A 12,269-nucleotide genomic window follows, 5' to 3' on the forward strand; every position below is an offset into this window, starting at 1 on the left:
ATGCACTCATGCTTGCCAACGCACTCATGCTTGCCAACAATGTGATAATGTTGATTTCGAGTTTAACAGATATCCTTAACGCAAGTAAATTTGTGGCAGCCAAACAATTTTGTGGTCTTTACCCTAAACCCAACTAGACACGGATCCAGAGTTCATTTGATTTTCTTCAATCGGTTATATATAATTCGGAGTTGAGTACTTGGTTGATCAAAGCGGTTTTGGAATTCAAACTTTAGCCTATTAACTTTGTAATGTTGGTGTTACTAATAGGGTCATCAACAGCTCACCGACTTATATCTCTATATAAATTGAACGAGGATTAAAATCAGTGATAAATGATCAAAAGTTATAGGAAAGAAGAAGGAAAAAAAAAATCGGATATTTTCACAAAAGAAAATGCCAAATGGTATACGGAAAAAATATTGGGTGCAAAGTACAATTGTACAAAAGAGTCAAACGCATCCTATCAGATAATCCAAACCGAAGGACAGCGAGTGTGGAAGGGCATTCGATCCTGTAAAATAAAATTGAGCTTTCCTTCCCTATTTCACCACTCTATTATTATTATTATTATCTATCCTCCGAATTGAACCCTCTCCTCCTCCACTCTCTCGATGGCTTCGACCAGTGCTTTATCCTCCTCGCGCCTTTCCAGCTTTCACCGACTCACCCACTCCGCAGACCATCACTCTTTCCGTAAGCTCTCTCTCTGTCTTTCCCTTTTGGGTTCTGCTTCTGCGCGTAAAGGCCTTGAATTGAATCTTGTTTAGCAACGTATATGGCTTCACTTGAACCAAGATAGGAACTGAAATTGGGTTTCTTTACTTGCTAATTTTATGCACACACTTTGGGAACAAGAACAAGAAGCCACTAGTTACGGTTCAAATGTTTGACCATTATTGTAATTGGATTTATGGGTATTCATAATTTGATGCCCCGTTTTGGGCAACAATGCAATGTTTCCCCTTTCCCAAATCAAGCTTGCTTACTCACTGCTCAGTCTACTCTGCTGCACCTTTCAGGTGAAGTGAGCTCGTATCCAGGCAGTCCAATAGTGTCCTGGCCTGGTATTAAGACTGCGAGGACGGCCCGATCATCCCGTGTTTATGGCTTATTTGGAGGAAAAAAGGATAACAATGAAAAGGGTGATGATAAGGTCTGCCATATTTCCTCCCTCCCTCTTTTACAATTGCTTTTCCATTTTTGCTGCATCTCATCGTCTTTGATACTTCTTGTCCTTTGATTGCTTCCGTTCATGTATTTCTCCGTTCACTTCTATGAAGATACCCTGCCCATATCTAGTCAATACATTTTCTATTAGAATGAGAGGGGATTTGCCGATTCTCTATGCATCATCGGAGGTCACTGAATTAAGTTTATGTATGCTTCGTCCAACTTAACCTGCTAAGTTGGGACCCGTATGTTAAGGAGCTGAGTACCATATCTTCAGCAGTTCTAGGTCGACCAGGTTTTACCATATGGCAGTATCCACTTTTAATTCGCCCAACATGTGTTTGCCAGATATCTGTCAACTTATCATACACTATATCTTGCATCATTTGGTGGACGAGGAGATCTAAATAAGGGCAATGGGTTGGATATCAAGTACGAGGCTTTGGTGGTCTAGTTGTATGTATTAACTATAATTTTTGTATACTTATGGGGTAGCTAGGCTGAAAGTAACGCTTATCTGAATCAATGGTGGCATTGGGAGCTTGAGGTAGATTATAGGAAATTTTGGTGGCAATGGCCACGCTTGGTTAATGGAACACGTGTCATGTTCAGAAACTAATGAATTTGTCCACAAGGTAAGAAAATTTTGGTTAGCCTGGTATTTTCTGCTACAGTCTCCTAAGTTCTGTGTTTGCCAGCCTGAAGCTATTCAGGGATTGAAAAGAATAGAACCCTTTATTTAAATTTTTTAAGTTCAGGTACTCGTATGTTAACGGTGACCTTCCACTTTGATACAGGCTGGAATATTCGGTAATATGCAAAATCTGTATGAAACAGTTAAGAAAGCCCAAAATGTAGTACAAGTTGAAGCAGTGCGTGTGCAGAAAGAGCTTGCTGCGTATGTTCTATATATTCTACCCAGTAATGTGATACTCATATTACTTCATATTCCTTTCAGTGTTATTAATCTTTTTCATCTTCTGTTTTACAGGGCCGAGTTTGATGGTTACTGTGAAGGTGAGATAATAAAGGTATGTCTTACTCTTGCTAGAGGGCAATTGTCTTTTATATGTACAATTTGGGCATCCAAGTTTGCTTGTTTGCTTGTATCTCAAATTCTCAATGGTAGTTTAACTTGTAAGTTCCCTCAAAAGGTCTTTTATATGTACTCTTGTGTCTGGTTTCCCTGAATTCAGTAATGTTTGTCCCTAGGTAACGCTTTCTGGTAACCAGCAGCCAGTACGCACAGAGATAACCGAGGCCGCTATGGAACTAGGAGCCGAAGTAAGTAAAGTTTATATTGAACCCATTTGCCAGTGTACACATTTTTGTCAAGATTCATAGTTTTTCTATGTGCGAGGGAGAAGATTGAGGGAGAGAGTTTCTATTGATCATAGTTGTAAGTAGGCCTGGCAACAGTGCGGTCACGGGCGGGCTTAACGGGTTGGCGGTCTTAACGGGCTTAACCCGTTATAACCCGTTAAGCCCAACGGGTTCGCGGGTTACCTGTTGGAACCAGTTAAGACCGCTAAGGTTTTTTTTTTTTCATTTTAAAATTCTTTTCTAATCAATTACCTATTTTTAAAAATAAAAAATAAAAATTAATCCTTTTCCAACCCATTACCCATTGAAACACTTTTTCATTATTGCTTTGAAAATCAACAAACTCAAAGAAAATCATTAAATCAAAATATCAAAAGTTAAATACATATTAGACTCACAATTCTCATAATAGGTTAAATTCAATGTTACTTGAAACTAAAATATTACAAATTCAAAACAAATCATTACATGAAACTAAAAAAGTCTTTAGTTGGTGTGGCCTTGTCCGTCCAATGTCAAATCCAACACTGAAGATGTAAGTTGCTCCAAATCAGTTCGGTCTTGGTCTAAATTACACAAAAAGAAAGAGAGGCAGTTCACAATCCAGTTCACAAAATCACAAGAGAAATTGCATATATCAGAAACCCCAATCCTAAACAACAAACAAGATTGAAACTTTGAACACCCATAGGTGGCGATACCTCTAAAGTAAATTTGGCAAACCAAATACAGAGAAGTTACTATTTCTTCCCACCACTAGAATGATTCTAATAATCTCTACTTGAAAACATGCACATCAGAACTCACACTAGTACGTAGATTCAATAGCAAAAGATAAAAACCAAATCTCTTGCTTCGAAATGAGGTTTACAACAAGTGGCTGAATCATCTCATTATAGCTTACCATGACTCACTGAAGCTGTAATGTTCTTATCTATTCTTTCTGAGTTGAGAGAGTAGAGCTCATAATCTCAAGAAATAAAATAAAAGGAAAATAATCCCTTCAACATGAAATAATCTATGTAATTCCATGATAATGAAACCCAGAAAAAAAACACATCCAAACTAATTTCCAACTATTATTCAAATCAAATGAGAAAGAGATCATTTCGCCATGTTCTGCTAATGCACGAAATTCTTCACCTCTTCTATAAGCATCCCATATTCTGGTTCGCGCTGAACCGACCCAAACCCATGGATCGCATTCGGATACTCCACAACCTTTTTATATATATAAGGTCTGAAGGTCAAGTACACATAACCCAGTTTGTAAAACCCAGAAAATGCAAACACCCACCAGTTTGCAAATCCCAGAAAATAAACAATACAGAGATCGATAGAAAAACACAATCGTAGGATGAGATTCGAACAATACAGAAAATGCCTTCCTTTCATTATCATCAATTAAAATCACATACGCAAACACCAATATATACCGACCAAGTTCCTCATTTTCCACAACTCAAACCATGAAAGAAAGCTAAGAAAACATAAATGAAACAGAACAAGCATGACTCACCATGGAGCCACCTCAAAGCTGAAGATGAAGAAGTTGTAACAAGTCAAGCAACCGAGTCCATTCTCACCAGTCCTATCAAGTCAAGAGTTCTCGTCGGTGAACTCTTTGGCAGCGCCGGCTAAGAGTGGCGGCGTAGAGATGGGTAGAGGGTTCGGGAGGCTAAAGTGGAGAAGAAGAGAGTGAGCTGCGACTGCGAGAGAAGCGAGAGTTAGACTGCTTTTTTTTTCTAACTGGGCTCGATGGGTTCCGTCGGGCAGCCCGTTTCCGCCCGTTCACTAACGGGTTGTTAACGGGTTGGCAGCCAATTAACACATTAAGTTATTGGGTGGAAATAAATGGATTTTTAGCGGCCGGTTAACGGGTCATGGGCTGAATTGTCAGGCCTAGTTGTAAGTTTTAACTTTTCCTCTCTATCTGTGTAATGCAGAAAGTCTCTCTTTTGGTTACTGAAGCATACAAAGACGCACACCAGAAGAGTGTCGTGGTGAGAAGAACTGTTATCTCTTAAATATTTTTGGGGACTAAGAAATAGCTCACTTCTTTTAACTAATAGAACTGTGTTTGTTTTCATCTGTTCAGGCCATGAAGGAGAGAATGAGTAACCTTGCTCAGAGTTTAGGAATGCCACCAGGCCTTGGCGAACTGAAGTGATATCAAGTGAACATGTGGCATATAATGGGCCATTTGTTAGTCGTTTTTGTAGTCTCTGAGTTGGAGAATTCAAGGAAAAGATGGGTTTATTATTTATGTAACAAAATACTCGCAATTTTCACTGAGGCTGAATTGCTTCGAACTATTTCAATTACTCACACTTCTCATCCACAAGGAGAGTTTGCTGTGAATTCCATTGCTTCGAACAGCAGCCTTTTGGATTCTGTGTAACATCAGCTATTTCAATTATACAATATTAATTTTCTAGCCCTTCAGGCTAAATCGGATTGCCAAGTAATTGAAGACCTATATTTTTTTGAGCTTGTGTATAAAACTGATTCAAGACCTAAATTGCATGTTCTTCCATCTCTTCCAGAGTTCAGAGACATGGAAGTCCGGTAGAGAATCTTTAGTTGTTTTGTAACAAGTAACAACAGAATTAGAATTTACTCAATTTAGAAAGAGTTCGATATAGAAATTAATATATATTATGATAAAAGGAGATGGAATTACATATAACATCATCTAAGATGAAACCTCCTCTCTGAGATATACCCCCAATAAAGAATAAAATAAATCACCAAACCCAAAGAAGCCCAAATCAAAAAAGCCCAGCCCAATGCTCACTAAAACCTCACTCAGATGAGGAGAGCTGCCGAAAACCCCATTAGTGCCACAACAAGGACACCAGCGGCCTTGAAAGGCGAAGCAGTGCTAGTCGGAGCCGGAGCAACGGCAGGACCGTCGATCTCGACCGCGGGAGAAGGCGCCGGAGAGATGGTAGAGGCCCTGTTTCTGGGAGACATAACAACAACGACGAGCTTCTGTCCCTTTTCACAGTGGTCCTTGGTTCCGCTGATGAAATAGAAGGGTCCTGGTCTGTCAAGCACAATCTTGGTCTCACCATCCTTGTACTGCTTGATTGGGCTTGACATGTTGCAGTTAACATAGTCTTCCTTGGTCACATGCAAGACCGAGTCTTTTGCACTGTCATACTTCCACACTGAATCAAGGAAAAACAAGTTCATTAGTTTTTCAGATGGGGGAATTGAGAGCTTTATTAACTAATTACTGGATTTGAAAATGGAAATTAAAAGATTACCGAGAATGTCGCCGGTGTTGAACCGTTTGCTTTCGGCCCATTTGTTGAGAGATTGGGATTCAGAAGAAGGGACTGCCCATGCGTCTGCTTTGCCTCCCACCAAAAACTCTCTGGCTTCTGAAAAGCTCAGCAAGACGAGAAACACGACAAGCATAGAAGCAGCTCTTGATGAAAACCCAGCCATTGATTGATAAACGGAGTGTGTTTTTGAATTGAGAGAGAGAAATTGAAATATTAGAGCTTTAGAGAGTGAGGAACGGCTTGAGAGGATTGTGGTCCAGTTGTGTCGTCTGTGAGGAATTTATACAGGTAGGAAGACAACTAGCCGTTATGGGCTTTGGGGGAAAAGGCCAAGTCCAACGGGAAAAAGATAAATTATGACCAAGCAGAAACGGCTGGTTCCCATTCAACGGTCACAAGGGCATCAAAAGTCGAGCACAGTACGTGCATGCCCGCCATCTGGAAATTCAGTTTCAACTCATGGCGCAAAACAAATGCGGCCCAGGTTCTCAGTTCAACCCGAGCTCGGGTTGGGACACCGGGTCGGTGCCGCTTCTGCATGCACTCCACCTGTCTCTGACAAAATTGTGAATCCTATTTACACGAACCCACTACGTGTCAACTGCCCGAACCTTGAGTTGGTGCCTTGTAACATGTAAAAGAAGAGAGATCGAGACGGAGAGGTGAATTTGCACACTGCTAAACTGCATCAATCACTCGCATATCATAAACACAAGTAACAAACGAGAGAGAGAGATGGCAGCCGGGAATGAAGAGTGGAGGAAAACGGCAGACACTCACAAAATGAGTCCAGAGGAAGTCAAAGGGGCAGGAGTGGAGGGATCAAAAAGGCCACCTGGCCATAACCCTGGGGGTGTTCTTCACCAGAGGCGCAACCTTCCTTTTAGCGCCACTGGGATGCTCCTCGGTGGCTTCCTCATCTGCACCACCATAGGCTACTTCACCCTCTGCGCCTTGAAAAAACCCGAAGCCTCTGCACGAGATGTTGCCAGGGTTTCCACCAATATCGCCGACCCTGAGGACACAAAACCCAGGCCGGGTGACACAGTGCCCACGCCAGGCCGGAAGGGAACTAGTAGTAGCGCTGTCCATTGAGCACTAATAATCCTGTTATAGTTGTAATTTTCTTGATATCTGCGGGCTAGTTTCGTGCAGATCACAATAATATTCGGCTTTGCTCTTTGATGTTTTTAAAGAGGTTGTGCATTTTAGCAGTAATTTAACAAGTAGTTGCTTCTTTCCTTCAACAAAGATGCTAGAATGCTAGATGACAAACCATTGCAGAGTGACAGTTTCTTATTAAAGAGAAACTTGCCTCCTTGTTCTCATTCAATTATTCACAGGACATAACCATATCCTACCTAAAAGGAAAGAGGACAACAACATTTCTGCCGCTACCTTGAAAACCCACCATCAAATACAGAAATATGAATCAACAAGGTACAAGGTACAAGGTACCCAACAACTGAGATGAATTCTCGAAAAATAAACAATAGAAATATACTCTAACAGAATTATGGCCTTGACGGCTTTGTCATGGTTCAAAATTGAGCAATAATAGGATACATTTGAAAGCACAATCCAAAGTTAATTTCAAATTCTTACACTAGTAACATATGTGTTGCACCTTCCAGGAGAGAGCAGCTTCAAAAACCCCCAATCGCATCTATTCAGTCAATTTTCACAGATGAGTAGATGAGTCTCGTGAACCAAAAGCATGCATAGAACCCAATGGTACCAGTCACCACAAAGAATGCGTACGAAGCAATAAGCATGTATCCGAAGTATAACATCCCAGAGACCAGCTTTGTGATTTCAAGCTTTGTGAAGAAGTAGAAAGTAGCATACAGGAAGAGGTACAGGGCTGATGAGCCTGATGTGAGGTACGATCTCCACCACCACAAGTAATCCTCACTGCACAGCTGGAAGTAGCAAAGCACGATGGTTATCTCAGCACAAGTGACAATGAGGATGATGAAGACCAAGAAGAGGAAACCAAAGATATAGTAGAACTGGTTCAACCATATTGAGGTCAGGATGAAGAACAGTTCAATGAAAACTGCTCCGAATGGGAGGATTCCTCCTATTAGAATTGAGAACACTGGGTTCATGTACCAAGCCTGTTCTGGGATCTGCCTTGGGATTTTGTTTGTCTTAACGGGATCCTCTAGTGCTGGCTTCTTGAACCCAACATAGGCCCCAACAAATACAAGTGGGACCGAGATCCCGAACCATAAAAAGACCAGGGCAAACATTGTACCGAATGGCACAGCTCCAGATGATTTCTGACCCCAGATAAGTGTGTTTAGGACAATAAAAATGGCAGATACGCCTGCTGGGAACAAGACTGCAGTCCTGAAAGCAATTTTCTTCCATTCTGTTCCTTTAAACATTTTGTATAAGCGAGCAGAGGCATAACCAGCAAAAAGGCCCATGAAGACATAAAGCAAAAGCATGGCCGTCATAAGACCACCTCGGTTGGAAGGGGAGAGGAAACCAAGGACAGCAAAGATCATTGTCACAAGTATCATCCCAAAGAATTGAACCCCAGTTCCAACATATACACAGAGCAAATCTGAATTGCTTGGAGCCCTGAAAACATCCCCATGGACAAGCTTCCATCCCGTCTCTTCCTGCGCTTCTTCCTGGGTCTCAAGTTCATTATACTTGGAGATGTCACGGTAGAGTGTTCTTAGCATTATCATTGCTACCATTCCGGAAAGAAAGAGGACAATCATCAACGAATTGACAATTGAAAACCAGTGAATTTGGTCATCACTCATTAACAGATAAGCATCCCATCTAGAAGCCCACTTTACATCACTCTCCTAAAGAATACACATGAAAAGAAAAAATTAAGGAGATTATTGACAGCACAGAAAAGTAACAACGGATGTCCACTCACCACTTACATCACAATGGACACTTAAAATATGAAACAAATGATGAAAAGAAGTTCATGTTTGGTAATTTAGGCATTGTCCATTCAAACTACATATGCAAGCTACACAGGCTCCTGTACACCAATAAAAGTTGCTAAAAGAACAACCAGTTTAATGAGTTATGTATTGAATTAAATAACTCACCTGGAATTCAACATCGTATGTGAATATGATTTCTTGTTTCTCTGCAACTTCTTGAGGAGAGTTAGAATTAACAACCGTGTGTTTGGAATGGGGGTCACAGGTAGTTAAACGAGTCTTCGCATCATTCCATTTCCCTTCATATTCATGTTTAACACTGTAGAGATTGAACAGTCAGACAAACATATCATCAATTGACATTGCAGAAAGAAACTTCAGCAAGAAGGATAATTTAGTAAAATAGAAGGATCCAGAAAAACCTTACCTGAATGGCTTAACCTCAAATCCCACAATTCTTGCAGTTTCAGTTTGCAAATCTCTGTGAAACTTGACAGTAAATGCCAAGTGGTTGTGGATAAAATATTTTTCTTCCTTGCTCTGAGCAAAACAACATAACGTAAGAATATAAGATACAGAATAACAAAATCACCCACAAATCCTTTTTTTCTTTTTTCTTTTAACAGAAGTAAATAACTAAATGATTAAAAAAATGGTGCCAACAAATATTCATATACCCCAGCGTAATGGCCTTTAAGCCCCATGTGAAAGCCAAGCTGATAAACAGTAGGAGATTCCTGATCTGGCCTTTGAATGGGAACCACTAGAGGCAGATTATCAAGGATCCTATCATTCGAAAAGGGTCTTTGTTATGATATGCAAATTCAATCACAAATACCCTATCTAATGAAGTGTCTGAGAAGTACATACATGTTCACTCGATACTCATCATCTATCTTCTCTTTAAACTGCTTTACAGTTTTGGCATCAGGTGTAAACCGACAGACGATATTGCACATCTGTGGCTCCCGCATTTTAAACTGCACAGATTCAAAAATAAGTTAGAGACCTTAGGAGAGCAAGCAGCTTTAGAGTTACAAATAAATTTACACTTACCACATAGGGTGAGTTCTCAATCCGATCACCACGAAGCACTTCACCAAGATTCTCCGTACTGTCCAAAATTTTTTCGGGCTTACAGTAAGGGAGAGAGTAATACGAATAAGGAAGCTGAGTCTTTGTAGATGTCAATTTGTTCACTTTCACCTTCAAATCATCTCCCTGCATTCGAAAAGCCCAAGTGAAGGGAGGTTAATACAAAACATCAAGCGTTATCACAGCATTGTGAGATCCTTCTCCTGAGTCAAAGTCCTTTTGGTCTTATAGTTCAAGCCAAGTAAAACGACCAGAAATACGCAATCTAAGTTGCAAGAAGTAACTCAAATTTGTACAAGCAGAACTTGAAATCCAGTGGAACCAAATGTAAAGCTCCTCATTGAAGTAATCTACGATGTATGCGGATCTCTACCAGCTATGACCTACATCGATCTGATCTCTAGTTTCAGCAGCAAATGACTCTTATCATACTCTTACCATTTGCATAATTGACGCATTAAACTAACACTTGAGCACAGCCGAAGCATAATTGACGACTGGTTGAAGAACATGGAACACGGATTAAAAAACGAATACGTCTCGGGGTTTGAACTCAGCTAAAGGTCAACTACAACTAAAAACGACGATAAATTCATATCAATTTCACAAAATCTCTTAAGAGCAAATCAAAAGTTACATAATCAGTTCATTTTCTCGACGAAAACTAATAGATCCGAGAATCGAACACACAGATCACTCATTTCATGCACAGAAATACAGAATTTGCAGAAGAAGAAAAAGAATCAGAGACAGATTTCAAAGTGATTTAGAGCTGACCTTGATGAAGTCCTCGGGAGCGACTCCGGGGAGGTAGAAGGAACTGGCGCCATGGATGAGCAGTAGAAAGATGGCGGAGATCATGATGAGTGAACGGTCCGGCTTGGATCGGAGAGTCTCCATGGCCTCCGAGTCTGACTGTGAGAGAGCGATAGAGAGAAAGGAGAAGAAGGCCTAGATCTGGAGGGGTTGTTTTACTTATTGGTTGGTATTTGTGGTTCGCTTCGTATTTGTCTGATGCGTAAAATTGTAATAACAATAAATTATCGGTGTCAAAAAAGTATTTTAAAAAGAAGGAGACGAGTGGACTCGAGGTGAGATCCGGTGCACTCTGTCGGTGTCACTGAGAGGTGCTTTGTCTCACTTTGGCCCATGGATAGTCATTCTACAAGGCCCAGCCCAAAATGTCATTTATTAAAGTAAATCTTAGAGAAGATCCCCTTTCCTTTTATACAGTAGTGTCAGATCCCCTTTAAAGCGACATGTCGTTGTGCGACACAAGGGACTATGAGAGATCTTGAGCGACATTGACATTTCTGCAACGTTTTCACTTTTTGTGTACTTCAAGTTATATGTATACCGTATAACAACCGCAATATGCCATTAGTGGCTTAGTGCTCATATGACGGCAATTGATTTTAGTCAAATAAGAATGATATCATTCAACGGTCATACTAATACATAGACTTTTTTTTTTTTTTTTAATCATAATACATAGACATTGAAGTCAGATAATATCATAATAGTTAAACTCAATAAAGAATATATTATAATATACCTATAAAAGTATGAATAAAGATAAATGAACTCATTTCTAAAATAAATAAATAAAACACTAAAATCATAACATTGTGAAAAAGAACTCTGATCATTATGGTATCAGTGTAATATTAGTTTTGAAGGTTTTGATTCTACGTCACCGCACGTGTATTGTTTTTCAAGTAATAATATGTATGTGAGGTTAAACGTTTCAGCTTGAATGAGTTCCAAATCTCAATTTATAAGAAGAAAAAGAAAAAAAAGATAAGATATAAATAACTGTATCAAATTTGTTAAATTTGGTATTTCAAATGTACTATATCAGGCAGGAGCATCTCCAAGACTCGGACATGTACTGTGTCAGATTTAATTTGATTTCGGATATGCCTATCTATTTAATTATCATATGTATGTCCCAATATAAATGATCTAATTTCAAATTATAGACATGAAAATGGGAAGTGAGAATTAAATATTTCAAATCTTATGTACTATTAACACCATTATAGATATCTTGAGCCGAATGGACTCAAATTTTTATCAAGTTTATCATTTTTTTTTTCTTCTTTTTAAAACCCTTATACATGGTGACTCGAACTCATGACTTCATCATTAAGAAGTGGGTGCTATAATCACTGAGCTAACACCACTTCGCCTATCAAGTTGATCGCTTATTTTCGTAGGCTTCATATATTCAACTATAGGCAAAAAATTAATATCCTATTCCACACCATGTCCAAAATATGCTAGACCACAATCACCACGTGTAATCATCATTCGTCATCATATTGACTGATTGACAATAATAGCATATCCAAGAAGAAATGATTAGTTTATACCAAAAAAGTAGAAATAATTAGTCCCGAAAATAACGCAATAACTATGGCACTGCCTTCAAACCACACCTTAGCTCAATCAAAAGACCAGA

At 39.5% G+C, this 12,269-nt stretch overlaps 4 protein-coding genes across 4 annotated transcripts; 2 read left to right on the plus strand and 2 right to left on the minus strand.

Annotated features, from left to right (window-relative positions):
- Nucleotides 1-539: 539 nt before the first annotated feature.
- On the plus strand, nucleotides 540-4,960 carry LOC112174740 (nucleoid-associated protein At4g30620, chloroplastic). The gene is made up of 7 exons (XM_024312536.2): nucleotides 540-696; nucleotides 1,023-1,156; nucleotides 1,971-2,071; nucleotides 2,165-2,204; nucleotides 2,386-2,457; nucleotides 4,443-4,499; nucleotides 4,595-4,960. Exons 1-7 carry the CDS (start codon nucleotides 615-617, stop codon nucleotides 4,664-4,666), a joined length of 558 nt encoding a protein of 185 aa, XP_024168304.1. The 5' UTR covers nucleotides 540-614; the 3' UTR covers nucleotides 4,667-4,960.
- A 171-nt stretch (nucleotides 4,961-5,131) lies between these two features.
- Nucleotides 5,132-6,103, minus strand: LOC112174741 (early nodulin-like protein 1). Its single transcript, XM_024312537.2, has 2 exons — nucleotides 5,769-6,103; nucleotides 5,132-5,669 (listed from the first exon to the last, which is right to left on the minus strand). Exons 1-2 carry the CDS (start codon nucleotides 5,950-5,952, stop codon nucleotides 5,305-5,307), a joined length of 549 nt encoding a protein of 182 aa, XP_024168305.1. The 5' UTR covers nucleotides 5,953-6,103; the 3' UTR covers nucleotides 5,132-5,304.
- Nucleotides 6,104-6,286: 183 nt separating this feature from the next.
- Nucleotides 6,287-6,895, plus strand: LOC112174743. The gene has a single exon (XM_024312539.2). The coding sequence runs from the start codon at nucleotides 6,525-6,527 to the stop codon at nucleotides 6,882-6,884; it is 360 nt and encodes a 119-aa protein (XP_024168307.1). The 5' UTR covers nucleotides 6,287-6,524; the 3' UTR covers nucleotides 6,885-6,895.
- Nucleotides 6,896-7,174: 279 nt separating this feature from the next.
- Nucleotides 7,175-10,816, minus strand: LOC112174727 (transmembrane 9 superfamily member 8). The gene is made up of 7 exons (XM_024312521.2): nucleotides 10,583-10,816; nucleotides 9,767-9,931; nucleotides 9,581-9,690; nucleotides 9,388-9,496; nucleotides 9,138-9,250; nucleotides 8,876-9,029; nucleotides 7,175-8,617 (listed from the first exon to the last, which is right to left on the minus strand). Exons 1-7 carry the CDS (start codon nucleotides 10,703-10,705, stop codon nucleotides 7,460-7,462), a joined length of 1,932 nt encoding a protein of 643 aa, XP_024168289.1. The 5' UTR covers nucleotides 10,706-10,816; the 3' UTR covers nucleotides 7,175-7,459.
- Between the last annotated feature and the right edge of the window lie 1,453 nt (nucleotides 10,817-12,269).

The sequence above is a fragment of the Rosa chinensis genome, chromosome 6 (genome assembly GCF_002994745.2).
Source record: "Rosa chinensis cultivar Old Blush chromosome 6, RchiOBHm-V2, whole genome shotgun sequence".
In the NCBI taxonomy this organism is placed as follows: Eukaryota; Viridiplantae; Streptophyta; class Magnoliopsida; order Rosales; family Rosaceae; genus Rosa; species Rosa chinensis.

Excerpts from the sequence above, each read along its gene's own strand:
- LOC112174740 (XM_024312536.2), top strand. The coding sequence starts at position 615 with ATGGCTTCGACCAGTGCTTTATCCTCCTCGCGCCTTTCCAGCTTTCAC. Across the intron at positions 697-1,022 it reads CGCAGACCATCACTCTTTCC|GTGAAGTGAGCTCGTATCCA; the intron begins GTAAGCTCTCTC and ends TGCACCTTTCAG. Across the intron at positions 4,500-4,594 it reads CACACCAGAAGAGTGTCGTG|GCCATGAAGGAGAGAATGAG; the intron begins GTGAGAAGAACT and ends TCATCTGTTCAG.
- LOC112174741 (XM_024312537.2), bottom strand. The coding sequence starts at position 5,952 with ATGGCTGGGTTTTCATCAAGAGCTGCTTCTATGCTTGTCGTGTTTCTC. Across the intron at positions 5,670-5,768 it reads CAACACCGGCGACATTCTCG|TGTGGAAGTATGACAGTGCA; the intron begins GTAATCTTTTAA and ends TCCTTGATTCAG.
- LOC112174743 (XM_024312539.2), top strand. The coding sequence starts at position 6,525 with ATGGCAGCCGGGAATGAAGAGTGGAGGAAAACGGCAGACACTCACAAA.
- LOC112174727 (XM_024312521.2), bottom strand. The coding sequence starts at position 10,705 with ATGGAGACTCTCCGATCCAAGCCGGACCGTTCACTCATCATGATCTCC. Across the intron at positions 9,497-9,580 it reads GATGAGTATCGAGTGAACAT|GATCCTTGATAATCTGCCTC; the intron begins GTATGTACTTCT and ends TTCGAATGATAG. Across the intron at positions 9,251-9,387 it reads TTAAAGGCCATTACGCTGGG|AGCAAGGAAGAAAAATATTT; the intron begins GTATATGAATAT and ends TGTTTTGCTCAG.